At 43.8% G+C, this 19,648-nt stretch overlaps 1 protein-coding gene across 1 annotated transcript in view; it reads left to right on the top strand.

Moving 5' to 3' along the window:
- The first annotated feature begins 14,696 nt into the window (after window positions 1–14,696).
- The window catches only part of LOC141103000 (D-threitol dehydrogenase-like), a 148,447-nt gene continuing 143,495 nt past the window's right edge, over window positions 14,697–19,648 (top strand). The window contains exons 1-2 of the mRNA XM_073592091.1: window positions 14,697–15,265; window positions 17,101–17,315. Of these exons, the coding sequence (XP_073448192.1) occupies window positions 15,253–15,265; window positions 17,101–17,315 (228 nt within the window). The 5' untranslated portion in view covers window positions 14,697–15,252. The remainder of the gene's footprint in view (window positions 15,266–17,100; window positions 17,316–19,648) is intronic.

The following is a 19,648-nucleotide window of genomic DNA, read 5'->3' as shown; positions in this document are numbered from 1 at the left end:
GATCAGGGGGAATGGATGAAGCTGGGTTGAGATCAAGGGGGATGGATGGAGCCAGAATGGGATCGGGGGATGGATGGAGCCGGGATGGGATCAGGGGTGATGGATGAGCGGGTATGGGATTGGGGGGATGGATGAAGCTGGGATGGGATCAGGATCAAGGGGGGTGGAAGCGCGAGTATGGGATCAGGGGGATGGATGCGTGGGTATGGGATCAGGGGGATGGATGGAGCCGGAATGGGATCAGGGGGATGGATGGAGACGGGATGGGATCAGGGGGGATGGATGAAGCGGGTTGGGGTCAAGGGGGATGGATGGAGCCGGAATGGGATGGGGGGATGGATGGAGCCGGGATGGGATCAGGGGGGGATGGATGAGCGGGTATGGGATCAGGGGGCTGGATGGAGCTGGGATGGGATCAGGATCAAGGGGGATGGATGCATGGGTATGGGATCAGGGGGATAGATGGAGCCGGAATGGGATCGGGGGGATGAATGGAGCCAGGATGGGATCAGGATCAGAGGGGATGGATGAGCGGGTATGGGATCGGTGGGTGGGTGGAGCTGGATGGGATCGGGGGATGGATGGAGCCAGAATGGGATTGGGGGGTGGATGGATCCAAGATGGGATCTTTGATTTGGGGGGGTGAAAGGATATGTGCTAGGGGGTGCTTTGGGAGGGGAGAGGAATTGCGCTGGGGGGAGGGGGTCAAACTTCAAACCTGCCCTCTCCTACTTCTAGTACAAGTCATCTCCAACCCAAAACAAAGAGCACCCCCTAGCACCTATTCTCTAACCCCCCTAATATCACTCCTGGCAGCATAATTGTTACCTGCCAATGCCCCCAACCACTATGTCCCCCTCCTCTGCAACACTCCTGTTGCATACCTCAGGGCAGGTGCTATAGCGTCGATGGTGTCCCTCCACATCCTCGGGTCTTCCTCCCTACCTGACACGTCAGAGCCAAGGAGGAAGCTGCAGTGAGTGCAGCCGCGGCCGCGTCGTGTGGAGGTGTGTGTGGGGACGGTCGGATCCCAGGCACCCAGTCTATCTCTGCCTCACTCCCTCCTTCCCCATTCTCCCCACAGATCGCATGGAGCAGAGGAGAGGAGATCCTGGGAGGGAAGGAGGGAGCCGCGGCGCCCCTCTCAATGCGGCGCTGGTGCCAGTCTGAGCCGGGTGTCACCCTCTGGTGGGTGTCACCCGGGTACGGGCCGCACCCCCTGCACCCCCATAGCAACGCCACTGCCACGGACTCCGGCTCTGTGACTGGCCGGAGTCGCGTGACGTCACTCCCACGCATGCGGGCGGGAGCTGTCAGTAACGGCACACGCTGGGGGAAGAAACGGCACGGAGGTCAATTTCTTCACAGCGCATGCTCCGATTACATCATCGGCGCACTACAAGTGAAATATCTCCTAAACGGCGCACGTTTAGGAGATATTTCCACTACCTATAGGTAAGCCTTATTCTAGACTTACCTATAGTTAAAAGTCACTAGGAAGGGTTTACAACCACTTTAACCACTTCAATACCAGGCACTTACACCCCCTTCCTGCCCAGGCCAACTTTTAGCTTTCAGCTCTGTCGCACTTTGAATGACAATTGCGCGGTCATGCGACGCTGTACCCGAACAAATTTTTTATCATTTTGTTGCCACAAATAGAGATTTTGGTGGTATTTGATCACTGCTGGGGTTTTTATTTTTTGCGCAACAAATAAAAAAAGACAGAAAATTCAGAAAAAAAAAAGTTTTTCTTTTTGTCTGTTAGAAAATTTTGTAAATAAGTACGTTTTCTCCTTAACTGACGGGCACTGATGAGGCTGCACTGACGGGCACTGATGAGGTGGCACTGATAGGTGGCACTGATGGGCACTGATAGGCAGCACTGGTATGCAGCACTAATGGGCACTGTTAGGCGGCACTGATGGGCACTGAAAGGCTGCACTGATGGGTGTGTCCTTGCCTCTATCCAAAGCATCTAGTGTTATTTCTGTCTGCTCTCTCATTCCTCTGCTTTCTGCACGAGCCACCTCTGACTTTCTATGCTAACACCAAGCAATTCCAGGAGATGCAGAAGGTGGATGACATCCTCAGCTGTGCATGTTTCCTTATGAGACTGTGTAGAGGGGTGTGCATGCATTCCCTTGACTCATGTCTCAATCTACACTCAGCTCCATGTTATGCAGTGTGTGACATCAGATCATAGGTGTGCGGCTGTGCGCACAGGGTGTGCTGGGTGTGTCTGGGCACACCCTAATCACCCCATGCACATTAGCATTATTGCTCTGTGTGGCAGCAGGAAGATGGGAAAGATCTTCATCTTGCCAGCTCTGCCATAAGAGAAGTACTTACACATGTCTCTTTCACTGTGCCGGCAGGGAGACTGATCTCCCTGTCTACATCATATATATGTAGACACACATGTGTGTTTGAGCTTTGGGGTGCACACCATAATACAATAGGCTGCGCACACCTATACATCAGATGTCTGCCCAAAGCCTTCTGGAGTTCAGAAATCCTGTGTAAATTCTGGACTTTGAATAGATTTAGAGGAGAGAGTGTTGCAGATAAGCAGGTACAACTAATGTATGAAGAGCAGTTTCATCTCTGATTATCACCTGAGTATAGTCAAATCACAGAGTATATGTAATGGTTTACTACCACTTCAAAGTGTAAGTTCACCTTTACAGAAAAATCTGTAATGCTGCGTACACATGATCGGAAATTCGGCCAGCAAAAGACCGATGAGAGCTTTTGGTCGGAAAATGCGACCGTGTGTATGCTCCATCGGACTTTTGCTGGCGGAATTCCAGCCAGGAAAAGTTTGAGAGCATGTTCTCAATTTTTCAGTCGGAAGACGTTCCGACGTGCAAAATTCCTACGCATGCTCGGAAACAATTCGACGCATGCTCGGAAGCGTTGCACTTCATTTTCTCAGCTCGTTGTAGTGTTGTACGTTACCGCGTTCTTGACGGTCGAAAGTTCAGAGAACTTTTGTGTGTATGCAAGCCAAGCTTGAGCGGAATCCTGTCGGAAAAACCATCCAAGATTTTTCAGACGGAAATTCTGCTTGTGTTACACAGGACCCCCTCCTCGCCCCCCCCCCCCCCCGGCTGACTTGAATGGTGGTAATCGCCCATTCTGAACCCCAGGTATAGCCACCCCACGGCTACAGGGCTTAGAAATCCTCTCAGCTCTCTCCTCTTCTTCCTCCCCGCTGAGAGGACGGTCGGGCTTCTTATGGGGTACGTTTCAGAGATTAAGCTCCTGTGTGGGGTCCTGTGTAACTTCACTTTACAGATTTTTCTGTAAAGGTGAATTTACCCTTTAAGGTATTTGTGGGGTTGTCTTCATAAAAGTTGCACTAAAAAGCCTAAATCAATTTTGGGGTTGTATATCTGTCAGGAGCAAAGATAAGACAATATGGGGTTAATTTATTAAAGGCAAATAGACACTCTGCAAGTGCTGTTGCTCCAGAGCTTAGTAAATGAGGTAAAGTTTCACCTTGCAAATAATAATCATGTGCAAGGAAAATAAAAAAACCAGCATTTTTGCCTGCACCTAATTGGATGATGGAAGTCAGCAGATCTTCTGCTCATTTACTAAGCTCTGGAGCAATAGCACTTTGCAAAGTGCACAGCCTATTTGCCTTTGGTACATCAACCCCATAATCTCCCAAAATTAAGGTTGCTCCCTGTATATTATCTTAGTTATAGACTTCACCTTTAGAATACCAAAAAGTGCATTCTATGCATCCAAAAATATAGACAATATACCAAATCAAATCATTATTCAACCAAAAAATAATGCCAAAGCAATAATTCCAAGGCCAATAATAAATAACACGTTATCTCCTCCAATTCCGCAACATGTCTGGTTGACGAACTGCCGCTCAGAAACAAACTGAAAAGCGCAAACTGAAAAGTGTGAAATGTAAAGCTCTAAATGAAAAGTGCGAAGCGAAACAAAAAGCGCAAATCAACACTAACCAAACTTCTACTAACATGAAATTAGTAATTAAGCTAATTAAACAATTCGTAATTGTTGGCCAACAATTGTGTGGCCGTGTGCATGGAAGACAAGTTTGGGCCAACGCACTTCGGAAAAAATTCCACAGTTTTGTTGGCCAACAATCCGATCGTGTGTACGAGGCATAACACTTTAGATACTTTGTGGGAACCAGTGACACCAATACAGTGATCAGTGCTAAAAATGAGCACTGTCACTGTAATAATGACACTGGTAGGGAAGGGGTTAAACATGTAGGGCGATCAAAGGCTTAAATGTGTGTTTAACTAGTTGGCTTGTGTGTACAAGGTGCTGCTTTCAGTAAGAGATGTGCTGGATTTTATCCCCTGCTTTGCAGGGAAACAAAATCCAGCCCATCCCCACTGACAGGGCACAGCTCTGCATTGTTTACATAGGCAAAGCTCCATCCAGGATGTCTACTCGCTGATCAGCGGGTGCTGGCGGTCATGTAAAACAAGGCAGATCGCCGTTCTGATGGGGGGAAGGGATGAGTTCTCTGTACCTGCAAAGCAGAGAATAAAATCCATCTCTTCCCCTAGTAAAAACAGCAGATATAGTACACAAAAACACTGGCTAGGCACACAGTTAACCCTCTGAACGCCCTAGATGTTTAACCCCTTCCCCAGCCAGTGTCATTAGTACAGTGGAAGTGCATATTTTTAGCACTAATCACTGTATTGGTGTCACTGGTTCCCGCAAAGTGTCAGTTAGTGTCCGATTGTCCGCCGCAATATTGCAGTCCAGCTATAAGTCAATGATTGCTGCCATTACCAGTATTAAAAAATAAATAAAAGTTCCACAAAAATATCTCATAGTTTGTAGACGCTATAACGTTAGTATAAACCAATCAATATACGCTAACAGGGATTTTTTTTTAACCAAAAATACGTAGCAGAATACATATTGGCCTACACTGATGAAGAAATTTGATTCTTACAATTGTTTTATTGGATATGTTTTATAGCAGAAAGTAAAAAAATAGATCTTTTTTCTCAAAATGTGTTTATAGTGCAAAAAATAAAAAATACAGAGGTGATCAAATACCACCAAAAGAAAGATCTATTTGTGAAAAAAAAAAAGACACAAATCTTATTTGGGTGCAGCGTAATGATTGCGCAATTGTCAGTTAAAGTAACGCAGTTCCGTATAGCAAAAAATGGCCTGGTCATAAAGGGGGGGGGGGGTTGAATATTCCTGAGCTGAAGTGGTTAATTTTGTTATACTTAATTGGATTGCTTAGGCCAATAAATGCGTCATTTAATGGATCCCAGATTTCATTTGTGATGGTCTCTACAACCAATCCAGGGAAGGGAAGAATAATAGTTATTAATATAATTGTAAATGTAATTAGTAATAGCATTTTCCACTACTTTTAGAACCTTCATCATTACTACAGTTTTAGTTTTCCTTAAATGATTTGAGTGCTTACAAATCTTTTATGTCTTTAGGGTCAGTACACACCATAGTGACGCAGTCCGGATGCGTTCCAGGTGCTTTTCTGCATGCGCGCTTTTGAGGCGTTTTTAGTGAGTTTTTGATGCAGCGCAGTGCACTTTCCCCCCTTTTTTGTTCTTAAAGAGGAACTGCAGTCTGCTCACATAATTTGTAAAAAAAAATCTTTGGCATTCTGAAGCTTCCCTCCAACCACTTTGCTTATTATTTTATATATACTGTGATTCTGTACTTGCCAAATATGCTGCAGAAATCTCCCTCCACTGAGTCTGGCTGCATCCATTTTAACTGTGGGCAGCTGAAGCTGCTGCCTGTTCACTTCCTGGATTTACACAGACACACAGAGGCACACCTCCAGCTCTGCAGCCCTGCAGCTCTCATTGACCCTCCTATGACTCATCCCCCCCTCCTTTCCTGGCAAACTCTCATGAGAGTGAGAGAGAGAGCTGTGCATGATGTCATAACCCTAGGCTTTTTATCAGACAAGAAACAGGAAGTGGGCTGTATAAGGTATTTACTGGCAGAAAAAAAAATGTTTTACTATCCAAAGTTAAAACAAAAAGGGCAAAAGATTTAATAGATAGGAAGTTGAAAAAAATGACTAAAGGTCCACTTTAACCTATAAGGCATAGCTCCCAACTGTCCCTGATTTCAAGGGACTGTCCCCATAGCTCCCAACTGTCCCTGATTTCGAGGGACTGTCCCCATAGCTCCCAACTGTCCCTGATTTCGAGGGACTGTCCCCATAGCTCCCAACTGTCCCTGATTTCGAGGGACTGTCCCTGATTTGGAGCAATGTCCCTCTGTCCCTCATTCCTCCTCATTTGTCCCTCATTTTGGTCTGATCTATATAATTGTATATAAAATGCACTTTTTATCTGTCAAAAAGTGTTTTCCAGCGCTAAACCTTTCATCCAATTTCTAAATTGCTGCATTTGTAAATTCCAAAAGCCAATATAAAGGAATAATAGTGGTAAAAAAAAGCACTTGTGAGTTTAACCAATCTTGTTTTTTGTACAATTCTCCTTTAAGGGGGTGTGGAAGGGGGTGTGTCCTATGCCTGCATACTTTTGCTGATAGGTGTCCCTAATTCCCATCTCAAAAAAATTGGGAGGTATGTATAAGGACATGTGTGTTACAGTGCATTTTTGCTGCGTTTTGGTGCATTCCAGTGCGTTTTTTACTAAGTTTTACAGAGTTCCAGTACAGTCCAGTGCAGGAAAAACGCAGCATGTTCTACTTTTTTTTCTGGAACTGGAACGCACTGGAACTATACCATTGAAAACCATATAACCTACTTTCCATGTGTTTTTGATGTAGAAAAAAACGCACTGAACTGCATGTGGTGTGAGCTGGCCCTTAAAACACAATAAAGGGATTGGGAATCCGTATATACTCTATTACATTTATTCTTGGGTGTGGATATATTTTAAACTAAAAAAATATTATACATCTATTTCATGTTTAGCAATTGATTTCTTTTAGGCCCTGTTCACACTTAAGTGACCGTTTTGCATTTTTGGGGCTACTTTTGTGCGTTTTTAGCACTTTTTTGGAGCGGCTCCATTCATTAAATGGTCCTCCCTCTGCTCCAAAAATGCGCTAAAGTAGCTGATGTACCAAATTTTGGACATGAGCCAAGTGGGTTTTCAGTAGCATGTATTAGAGCTGCACGATTCTGGCTAAAATGAGAATCACAATTTTTTTTTTGCTTAGAAGAAAGATCACGATTCTCTCACGATTGTCGCAGCGTAACATCATCTTTCACGTTGAAACAAAAAAAATTGGGCTAACTTTACTGTTTTTTTTTTTGTTTTTGTTTTTATCCATTGTCGCGTATTTTTTCCCAAAAAATTGCGTTTGAAAGACTGCTGGGCAAATACAGTGTGACATAAAATATTGCAGCAATTGATATTTTATTCCCTAGGGTCTCTGCTAAAATATATATAATGTTTGGGGGTCCCAAGTAATTTTCTAGCAAAAAATATTGATTTTAACAAGTGTCAGAGAAAGATTTAGACTTTAAGTGGTTAAACTTCCTGCATTTACACATTGTTTATAAACTTGGCAGACTGCCTGGATTTTTTCTTTACACAGAAGTCTATCCCTTTGATCTAAGAAGGAGGAGTTAGTTACAATGTTTCATGTTAAAAACTTGGCAGACTGCCCTTTCTTTTGACAGCTGAGTGAGCAGATAAGTCTCTCCACTTGTTATATGAAGGAATCTGCAAACTCTGCAATAAAGATCGTTAGGGGGGTTGAATCGAGATCACGATTTTTTAACGATTCATTGTGCAGCTCTAGCATGTATTTGTGCCTCTTCTGCAAACTTTGACGGCAGCTACCTGCGTTTTGGTGTGTATTAAGAAATGTACTGCAAGCGCATTGCACGTTTTAGCACATTTTTTGTGTGTTTGCAAAAACACGACCAGAAACACACGTCCTAGCAGGTGTATAACACCGCCTTAAGGGCCACAGATGAACCGGCATCCCCTACCCTGCACAGCCAGGCACACTGAATTTTCACAGGCTTTCAGAATCAGAGAACAGTCCGTGACTTTGTTGGTTTTTTTTGTTCTTTATTGAGGGTAATAACTTGGACAGGGATAGGAGGTTATGGGATGCCCACTTGACTTCAACAACTTGAGGCCCAATTTCCTATATACAGTCTCTATGTACAGCTCCACTTCTTCCTCCAGCACACACTTGCTTGCAGAAACCAGCTGCATCACTGTGTGAAGATCTAAAGCCTCATATACATGATCGGATTGTTGGCCAACAAAACTGTGGAATCTTATCTGAAGGGCGTTGGCCCAAACTTGTCTTGCATATACACGGCCACACAATTGTTGGCCAAAAAACACGAATGTAATGACGTACTACGTTGTTTTTAAGCTCTTTGGTGTCATCCTAATGGCTCCTTCTGCTAATTTTGCGTTAGTAGAAGTTTGGTGAGTGTTGATTCGCGCTTTTCTTTTTGCCCTTTTCATTTAGCGCTTTTCAGTTTGCATTTTTTATTTTGTGCTTTTCAGTTCGTTTCTGAACGGGCGTTCATCAACCAGCCATGTTGCAGAATCATGTGTGATAATGTGTTATTTATTATTGGCCTTGGAGTTATTGCTTTGACATTATTTTTTTGGTTGAATAATGATTTGATTTGGTATATTTTCTATATTTTTGGATGCATAGAATGCACTTTTTGGTTAAGTTCTTTTGGCAGATATCATGTCTAATTTTATTTGTTTTCTTTTTTTAATGCACAATAAAAAAATTGTGTAGAATAATACTTGGCTATGTGTTTTACTTCACATGACAGTTTGGGTGTAGGCAGTTACATTTTAAAAAATACAATGTAAAATTGACAAGGGACACCAACATAGTTGTATCTTTGATCTTAAAAACTACAGGATAATGGTGTTGTGGTAACTTGCCTAAATAAAAAAAAAAAAAGCATAATAATATTATTCTTGATATCACTAGAAAAAAAAAGCCTTTGAAAACTCATTTGCAATAACTCCATCAGTATAATTTGCAGCGTCACAAATGTTAATTCTCCATTACGAATACTAATTTACAAGACCGTCCAATTCTGACTCGTCCTTGCTTCTGAGCATGCGTGTTTGTACTTTGGACTTTTGTCTGACGGACTTGTGTACACACGTTCAGAAAATCCGACAACACACATTTGTCCATGGAAAATTTATAAACCTGCCATCCAACATTTGTCCACGGAAAGTTGGCCAACAATTGTCTGATGGAACGTACACATGGTCGGATTTTCCGCCAACAGCCTGTTATCGAACATTTCCTGTCGGAAAATCCGATCGCGTGTACGAGGCTTGACAGTCACTCGGTCAGATTACAGGAAGGAACCCAAGGCCCCTTGGCTGTGTTGCAAGAGTGACAGTGTCCAGCTTGTACTCTTCCTTCTCTGGCTACTGATCCAAGCACCACCTCTTCAGGCGCAACAAACCCATCTGGCTACAGCTGCCCCTTTACTAGCCCTCCAGGCTAACTTCTTCACAGTCCTCCAGACTGACACTCACCAGCCCACCCAGCTGATTCTCAGGAGATCTACAGTGGTGCTGACCTGCTCCCACTGTCCTCTCGCCTTGCTCCCGTGCCTCCCATAGTTGCCAACATTGTCCAAAAATGTATAGGGACACTTTGTCTATAGGCGAAGTTATAATGAGGGGGCGGGGCATTCATTTATAGGCGTGCCGTAGTGGGGAAGAAGAATGCGCCCCAGCAAGAAATGGATGTGGTTTAAATGAAATACTGGGTGTGGCTTAAATGGGGTGTAGCTCAAAATGGGTGTAGTTTGAGTCTGAGGTGAATGAGGGATGGAAGGAGAAAGAAAGAAAGAAAGATAGGGAGGGAGGGATGGAGAGAAAAGCAAGGAAAGAAAGAGGGATGGAGGGACAGCAGGCCACCATCCTACACCACAATAGAAATATGTGTATTCCAGAAAGTTTAACAATCAGCAGATAAAGATACTCCAAACACCTTGTGTTAGCGCTTCAGTCATCCCAGGACCATGGTGGTAATAGTGTCAGGATGATTGAAGCGCAATATTTCTATTATTACATTGTAATATAAAATGAAATCATTCAACTCACCAAAATGCAGAATCAGTGGGAGCCCTGAGCCTGTCACTTGCCACGTCGCCTGCCACCAGATGCCATCAGGTGTCTCCAGCGGAGTCCCTCCTTACATTAGGTGCCCCCAATAGAGTCCCTCCTTACATTAGAGCTGTGAAAATGTGGAATAGAGTCCCTCCAGAGGTGGTTCTGGCCAGCTCAGTAGATTGCTTTAAGAAAGGCCTGGATTAATTCCTAAATGTACATAATATAATTGGTTACTAACATTTATAGGTAAAGTTGATCCAAGGAAAATCCAGTTGCCTCTCTGGGATCAGGAAGAATTTTTTTTCCCCTGCTGTAGCAAATTGGATCATGCTTTTCTGTTTTTTTTTCACCTTCCTCTGGATCAACTGTGGGTATAGGAATTGGTATATGGGATTGTATGATATTTTTTATTTTATTTAAATTTTTTTTATGGATGAACAAGGACTTGTATCTTTTTTCAACCTGACTAACTATGTAACCAGGTGTCCCCAGCAGAGATCCTCCTTACACCAGGTGTCCTTAGCAGAGCCCCTCCTTACATCAGGTGCCCCCAGCAGAGTCCCTCCTTACATCAGGTGTCCCCAGCAGAGTCCCTCTTTACATCAGGTATCGCCAGCAGGATCCCTTCTTACATCGGGTGTCCTCAGCAGAGTTCCTCCCTACATTAGGTGTCCCCATCGGAGTTCCTCCTTATTTCAAGTGTCCCCAGCAGAGTTCCTCCTTACATCAGGTGTCCCCAGCAGAGTCCCTCCTTACATTAGAAGTCCTCAGCGGAGTCCCTCCTTACATCAGGTGTCCCCAGCAGAGTCTCTCCTTACATCAGGTGTCCCCAGCGGAGTCCCTCCTTACATCAGTTGTCATCAGTAGAGTCCCTCCTTACGCCACTGCTGGGATGGAAAAGTGTGCACAAAGTTTGTTTGTCCTGAAGAGCTCAGTGCACTGTGCAGGGAATGGAGGTGACTCGGGGGTCCAAGAACTCTGGCTGGAGAAGACACTGTCACCCCTTTTCACCCGGGTGCGGGCCGCACCCCCAGTAGCGACGCAACTGGTGATTTGGTCTCCACGCCATTTACAGAAGACAAGCTTGTGGAGGCCAAAGGGAAGAACCAAGAGGTGGGGCCTGGGTTCTGCCTCTTGTTTCTTCCTCACAATAGCTGGTCTTCTGTAAAATGGCGGAGACAATTCACCAGTGCCGGCCACAGACCTCTAGCAGCAGCGGCGAAAAATCGGGAAAACGTTGATTTCCCAGGACATTTCCTGAGATATGACAAGACCGGGACAAAGGTCTTAATACCGAGAATCTCCCAGGAAACATGGGACAGTTAGCAACTATGGCCTCCAGGAAGGGCTTCCACCATGTGTTGTGGCAGGATCATTTCAGCACCTGAGCCCTGGCCCAAGGTCACCCCCCCCAGACTAGGGGGCAGCCCTGAGGGCCCCCGACAGCCTCCTCTGCACTCCATCTCCACCTTCCAACCGAGTGCCCCTGCTGGCATAGCCGATTTATGAAGTGGCCTGCCCCCTGCCAGCCCTTTTCTGGGGATTGGCTGAGGCCCTCATAAATATTCCAAAGAGCCCCTCCTAACCTCTGCTCACTATGTCTAGAACATTCTCCAATGTCCCAGAAAACAGGGGGAGGCACCAGAGAGGCTGCTACGATGAGTCATTCAGCCCTGATTCATTGAACCTCGACCCAGATTCACAGCTCAGGTTTAGCCCTGAGCTGAATTAAACAAACCTACACTAACAACCCTAACACACTAGAGCAGGGGTCAGCAACCTACGGCTCACCGCCGCTAAATGTCCGGCCCGTCAGTGCACGAGATGAATTCCCGTGCACCCGGCTCCGCAGACATTTTTACCCCGGTCGGCTTTCTTGGGATAACAACCAATGCGGCTAAGAAGCCGCTCAGCTGTTATCCCAGGCAGCGGGAGAGAACGTCTTCCCTCCTGCTGACTTCTCCCGTCTTACCGGGAGGCCCAAGCAACCAGTTGGCATGACTGCCGGCTGGCCGGAGACCCGAATCAGGCCAGAATCGGCTTCGATCAGGTCTCAGGAAGTTTAAATTCCTTCTGACTGCAATAAATGTGATAGGATATTTTTTTTTTTTAAAGGGACAGTGTAAGAAAAAAAATAAAATAAAATGAAGAAAAAAAATTAATTTAACCACTTGCCGACCAGCTGCCGCAGTTTTACTGTGGCAGAATGGCGCGGCTGGGAGAAACGACGTTATGTAACTGTGGCCAGTAGGGTTGCTCGCTGCTCACCCCCGGAGCCGATGCGAGTGCCTGGCGGTCGCGATGATCGCCGAGCGCCCGCGATTGCTTGTGACACACCGAGAACCCGGGATCTGTGTGTGTAAACACACAGATCCCGGTTCTCTAAGGGGAGAAGAGAATGATTGTGTGTTCATACAAAGTATGAACAGTGATCTGTCATCTCCCTTAGACAGTCCCATTTCCCGTTCAGTTAGAACACACACTAGGGAACACAGTTAACCCCTTGATCGCCCCCTAGTGTTAACCCCTTCCCTGCCATTGTATTTTTATAGCACTGATCGCTGTATAAATGCCAAGGGTCCCAAAAATGTGTCAAAAGTGTCCGATGTGTCTGCCATAATGTCGCAGTCCCGATAAAAAACGCAGATCGCTGCCATTACTAATAAAAAATAAAATAAAAATAAAAATGCTATAAATCTATCCCCTATTTTGTAGATGCTATAACTTTTGCGCAAACCAATCAATATACGCTTATTGCGTTTTCTATTACCAAAAACATATAGAAGAATACATATCGGCCTAAACTGAGAAAAAATTAGCTTTTTAAAAAAAAAATGGGGTTATTTATTATAGCAAAAAGTACAAAATATTGTGGTTTTTTCAAAATTGTCGCTCTTTTATTGTTTATAGCGCAAAAAATAAAAACCGCAGAGATGATCAAATACCAATAAAAGAAAGCTCTATTTGTGGGAAAAAAAGAATGTCAATTTTGTTTAGGTGCAGCATCGCACGACCGCGCAATTGTCAGTTAAAGCGTCGCAGTGCCGAATCGCAAAAAATGGCCCGATCATTCAGCAGCCAAATCTTCAGAGGCTGAAGCGGTTAAAGCACCCCATCCCTCCATGCTCACGCGCAGAAGTGAACGCATACATAAGTTGCGCCCTCAAATGTAAACAATGTTCAAACCACACATGTGAGGTATCGCCGCGATCATTAGAGCGAGAGCAATAATTCTAGGACAAGTCCTACTATGTAAGTCTAAACTGGTAACCTGTAGAAATGTTTAAATTGTTGCCTATGGAGATTTTTATGTACCGTAGTTTGTCGCTATTCCACGAGCGTGTGCGCAATTTTAAAGCATAACATGGGGGGCTGTGTAATATGCAGGGGGGGCTGTGTGATGTGCAGGGGGGCTGTGTAATGTAAAGGGGTCCAGAAATGCGGGGGCTGTGTAATGTAAAGGGGTACAGATTATTATCTTAACTACTTGCCAACTAGCCACCGCAGTTGTACTGCCGCAGGCTGGCATGCCTGTGCGAATCGCCATCATTGTAAGTCGGCCACTTTAAGAAGCTATATGGCAAGTGCGCGTGCCACCGGAGGCGCGACGCCGGAGCCGCTCCGCGATCACTCCTCAGAGAGCCATAACAGGGACCTGTCAATGTAAACAGACAGATCTCTGTTCTGACAGGGGACTAGAGAGAGTGGAAAGGGGATGAATCTCCCCTCTGGGGAGTCCCTGGCTAGTGTGGATGAGCACAATAGAAATTCTATGAGTACAAAAAACTTGTGGGTGGGCTCATTGATGGAAAATGGTCTAACCAGGGATGCCCGGTGTGCAAAACTTTGTCCTGGGTATCCGTGAGTAGAGTTATTAAATTCTGATAAAAGTAATATGGTGCTTATATTGGATTGTCCATTTAGTAGTGGTTTGATATTTTCTGTTTTTAGATATAAATTAGAAATCCATGAGACATAAAAGCATGCAATAGTTACTGTACTTAGTTATTTATTAGAAAGTTCAATTTCTTTGTCAAAGCTATGCATGTGAAGTGAACATTTTATTGGAAAAAGTCTTGCGAGATAAAATAACTCGCGTAGCTTTTTGAATTGATGACATGCATTTGTCGGCCATTGTCAGATCAGTATAGCACAGCTATTCACAACTTTTATTATACAGGAAAATACATTTTGAATGTGTGGCTCATGCACATGCAGTGGGAAGCCGGCTGTGGAGCTGAAAGCTAAAGAAGTTGGGGCCAGGGACCCGAGGAGCTGGCTGGGGTGAAGACCACGCTGGATCCCTGGACAGGTAAGTGTCCTATTATTAAGAGTCAACAGCTACAGTATTTGTAGCTGCTGGCTTTTTAATTTTTTGTTTCTAGTGTGAAGAACTGCTTAAAACTTTGAGGACTCGCTTCTTACATTTGGCTGCAATTTCAAAAATATACATTGTTTTCCAGAGGATCTGTCTCAGTGTTGTGTTGCATAAAATTCTTACATAACCACATTGTTGCGATATTCATAATTTTTTTTGATTATGATTGAGCACCACAATTAAGGGAAAAATGAAAGGAGACTAATTAACTTGATATATTGTATTTATGTTTTCTTCCCTTTTCCTGGAAAAAGGGTGTTAAAACTTTCCTTATTATATAGGCACAACTTAAGTCAATAATTATATATAATTGATTTGATAACCGATTTACCTGAAGTTACATAAGTTATATAAATAGGTCACCTCCTTTATAGCTTTACAACCTTTGTTTGAGTGCAACGGAATACAGGGTGGGATGGCAGACAAATGAAAAATGACACGTAATGTCAGACTAGGGCGGGGCTGTCTTCAGCATTGTATAAGCCTATCAAGTTACATAAAGCAAAAAAATAAATAAATAAATAAATAAAAAAAAAGCTATAAGACTGCACGTGGAACGAGCTCGGCGTACACACTGTGCATAAAGAAAACATTCTTTATATTACTGGTCACTCACAAAAGAAGAGAGGGTGTGTTCTTATCTCAGCACATTCCAACTCAGTCATTATACCCCTAGAGGCAATTCACCACTGAAGACCAGCAAGTATCACATTCATAGAAACTTTTCAAGGTGTGAAACTCTGGAAGGCAGACTGTGAATCCACGATGGAGCATAAAGGTATGTTCTGAAACCTCTAAAATAACCACACAAGTGCACCCATCATCAGCCTGTAAAGGAAGAATTTATAGAGTTGAATAAATGAAATAATGCAGAAAGTCACACTTTGCCATGGCTGCGTCTCTTTATCTTAATTTTTAGGCTGAACAGGTCTAGTTTATTAGAATGACGCTCTTAGTCTTGAAGCAAGGGGTTCCTTTTGGGTTGTAGAAAACAATGCTATAAACTTATTGGGCTACTAAACGTCTTCTTTCTTTAATTAATTCCATAATTAATTTTAGCATGCATAACATGTGGGGTTTTTTTTTTTTTTCAGTCAACAAATTGCTTTCACAGCCACTCCCAGATGGTTAGTGCTTTGATTTTTTTTCTAGTTTCCGTCTTCCTCTTAAGCCGCATACACACGATCGGATTTTCTGACGGGAAATGTGTGATGACAGGCTGTTGGTGGTAAATCCAGCCGTGTGTATGCTCCATCAGACAATTGTTGTCGGATTTTCCGCGAACAAATGTTGGATGGCGCAGGTTTTAAAATTTTCCGCAGACAAATGTGTGTTGTCGGATTTTCCAAACATGTGTACACAAGTCCGTCGGACAAAAGTCCAAAGTACAAACATGCATGGTCGGAAGCAAGGAAGCGGTCGGTCTTGTAAACTAGCGTTTGTAATGGAAAATTAACATTCGTGACGTGGCAAATTATGAAATCTCCAAATGCAGTGCACAATTCTCTTCTTCTTTAGGCTGGGTTCACACTGCTGCGGTGGCAGACATCGTATGTGATTCGCAGTGCACTGCTCTTCACATCACATGCGATGTCTGTGCTGTGCGATATCAGCCATACAGATAGTATGGCTGATATCGCACTGCATTCGGTCCAAACTCGCACAGGACCCTTTTTTTTGTTCGGACCAGAATCGGATCGCATGGGTGTTCACACCTATGCGATCCGAAAATGTCCGAATTGTCAGTTCGCAGTGCGATATGCGGGCTGAACTGGGGGTGTCATTAACATTGTATGACACTCCCCAGCAGTTCGCATATGGCAGTGTGAACTGCCGTGTGAGTTGGTGCGATGCGGGAACCCGCAGTAAATTCGCTGCGTTCTCGCACCGCAGCAGTGTGAACCCAGCCTCAATGGGATAATAATGAAGCTGCTTTGCTGGTGATACTGATTCTCAAAGGCTTTTTTTCTAGTGATATCAAGAATAATATTATTATGTTTTTTGTTTTTTTATTTGAGCAAGTTACCACAACACCATTATCTTGTAGTTTTTAAGATCAAAGATATAACTATGTTGGTGTCCCTTGTCAATTTTACATTGTATTTTTTTAAATGTAACTGCCTACTCCCAAACTGTCATTTGAAGTAAAACATATAGCCAAACAAAGAAAACAAATAAAATTAGACATGCTATCTGCCAATATAACTTAACCAAAAAGTGCATTCTATGCATCCAAAAATATAGAAAATATACCAAATCAAATCATTAATCAACCAAAAAAATAATGTCAAAGCAATAACTCCAAGGCCAATAATAAATAACACGTCATCTCCTCCGATTCCATTCCGCAACATGTCTGGTTGACAAACGGCCATTTTAATATGAATTTAAACATATATAAAAAATAGGGATTGCTCTTTTAAAATGCTTTGCAGTGGTTTCAAATACTTTTTCCAGAATCTGATCCTTGCACAGTTTCACCGAATTAGTTATGACGAGGAGCAGATGGGGCTTTTTTCCAAGCTAATGTTGACCCTTTGGAAGTTGCAGCATTGCACATAAAAGTTTATTCGTGTAATTATAATTTATTTCCTTCCTTTTTATTTTTTGTAGAGAACCAAGTCTACACGATGCTGGTACAGCTTACAAGGCCTAGAAAGATTCTTCAGCTTTGTAGCCTCTCTACTGATAGTATGGGCATGTTGTGTGACTACTTACCTGATGACGGATGCCTGGTTACATCTGAATTTGAACATTTTTCATACGAATGTCCTGCTAAAGAGAGAATAATACAAAAACGAAATGGAACAAAAGAGGAGATTTTGAAGGTAATCATATAATACAAATGGCTATTGAATTAATTAAATAAATATATATATATATATATATATATATATATATATATATATATATATATGCAGTATATCTACAATATATAATTCTTTCAGACCTCAGATGGAGTCAAACAGGGGGATGGGAGGAGTCGTTGCTCTGACTCACTCTCTTGCATAAATGTTTAGCTTAAGCTATTTTGCTTCGTAAGCACTGCTTCAATGGTGGAGTGGAGGCCTGCTTTGAGGGGTAATGGGGGGGGGGGGGGTTAAAGCTCTTATGTCATATCAGAAAACTGGTAAACAGCAGTCCAAAACTGGTCATACACTAGTAGAATTTAATTTGTAATTTTATGTTCGTTTGATTTTCTAGTCATTACTGGGTCAAATTGACATTCATTTTTTTTACTTCAGTGATGAGAAAGAGTAGGATGGAAAATTTTTCTTGAACCGACACATTTCTAACAGTGCATGTGGATTTGGTTCGAGAAAGACTATTCATTCCAAAATAGAATATTATAAGCAAAGCAAAATTTTAAGTACTTTCTAACAACATTCATCAAGTCATCGGATGTACTGAGAATTTTCGGGCCAGTTTTCATATGAAAGTTTGTTCGAAAATCTACTAGTGTATGGCAAGCTTAAAGCACCACAAACCTGTAAGGGGCAGGGGAGGTTAGGTTGCCTTTTTATTGTTCCCCATCCTGTCTCCAGCTTGTTAGGCCTTTTTGTCCTTACCCTTTTGCTAGGCTGTAGAAATGGGAGGTGGGGGTGCTAAGGTGGTGGGTGTGAGCAGTAAGGACCAGGGAAAGCTCCAGCATGTAGTGTCAAGGGAGTCAAGTTTTCTTCTGAGTAGGTCCCCCTGCTAGGTTGTGTTTACAGGGCTGGAGTAACCAGTACCTGTTTTGTGACTCCAGGGTGTAAGGCAGAGCAGTGGGGAATTTGCTTCTGGCCTGAGTTATAGGAAGAAAGAGAGATATTGCCCTGTGAAAACAATGTGCGTTGTTTTGTCTCTGTACATGTTCAGACAGGTGAACTGAGTGAAACTACCCATTAGGGACATTGGCTGTTCGCCCGTTTGTAAAAAACCGAACATCATGGGCCGTTTGCGCCAAATTCAAGCGGCGCGTAGCGGCCCATAATGCACTGCGGGAGCGCAGTGCATTGCTGTATGATGATTGGCCAGAGCATGCACCATGACCTGCATGCTTTGGTCAATCAAAGCGCCCTCAGCTAAGAGAGCCATAATTGGCCAAAGGCAGGCTGCCTTTTGCCAATCATTGCTCAGACACTAAGTCCACTCCCCACACTATATAAGGCCGCCTGCACGTCAGCCTCATGTAGTGTGTCATTGCCGGTGTGGACAGAGAGAGAGTGTCATTTAGATTGAGCAGGCAAGCAGGTTATTCAGTTAGCTGCAGTGTATTTAATATATATATACAGTCAGTCTCATATATATATATATATATATATATATATACCGTATTTATCGGCGTATAACACGCACCGGCGTATAACACGCACCCCAAGTTTAGGAGGGAATTTTAAGGAAAAAAAACTTTTAGGAGGAAAGTTTAAGGGAAAAAAACTTACATTTAAATGCCCATTATTGCAGCCTTCTCAGTGCAGCCTTGCCCCAGTGCAGCCATGTCAGTGCAGCCTTGTCAGTGCAGCCTTGGCAGTGCAGCCATGTCAGTGCAGCCTTGTCAGTGCAGCCTTGTCAGTGCAGCCTTCCCCAGTGTCCATTGCAGCCTTATCCCAGTGCAGCCTTGCCCCAGTGCAGCCATGTCAGTGCAGCCTTGTCAGTGCAGCCTTCCCCAATGTCCATTGCAGCCTTATCCCAGTGCAGCCTTGCCCCAGTGCAGTCTTGCCCCAGTGCAGTCTTGCACCTCGCAGTTTGAAAATGGTGCCGCTCCCCTGCGATCCTGTGATCCCCTGCGATCCTGAGCTTCAAAATCGCCGACCGCGATTTGAAAATGGCGCCGCCGGCGCCGAAATACACAGAGCCGGTCCTCGGCTCTTCTCGGCGGCTCTCGTTCCCTTTCGGCTCCACTCGTAGTCCCGCCTGGGATGGGCGTGACTGTGAGCGGAGCTATCCGCACCCGCGATTTTCCCCTGATTTTAAGGGGAAAAAAGTGCGTGTTATACGCCGATAAATACGGTATATATATATATATATATATATATATATATATATATATATATATACAGGGGGTCCCCTAGTTACAAACATCCGACTTACAAACGACTCCTACTTACAAACGGAGGGAGACAACAGGAAGTGAGAGGAAATCAAACCCTAGGAATGGAAATTCACTCCTGTAAGAGCT

Source organism: Aquarana catesbeiana, linkage group LG07, assembly GCF_042186555.1.
Source record: "Aquarana catesbeiana isolate 2022-GZ linkage group LG07, ASM4218655v1, whole genome shotgun sequence".
NCBI classification, from domain to species: domain Eukaryota; kingdom Metazoa; phylum Chordata; class Amphibia; order Anura; family Ranidae; genus Aquarana; species Aquarana catesbeiana.
This window is presented reverse-complemented; position numbering and strand designations above follow the sequence as displayed.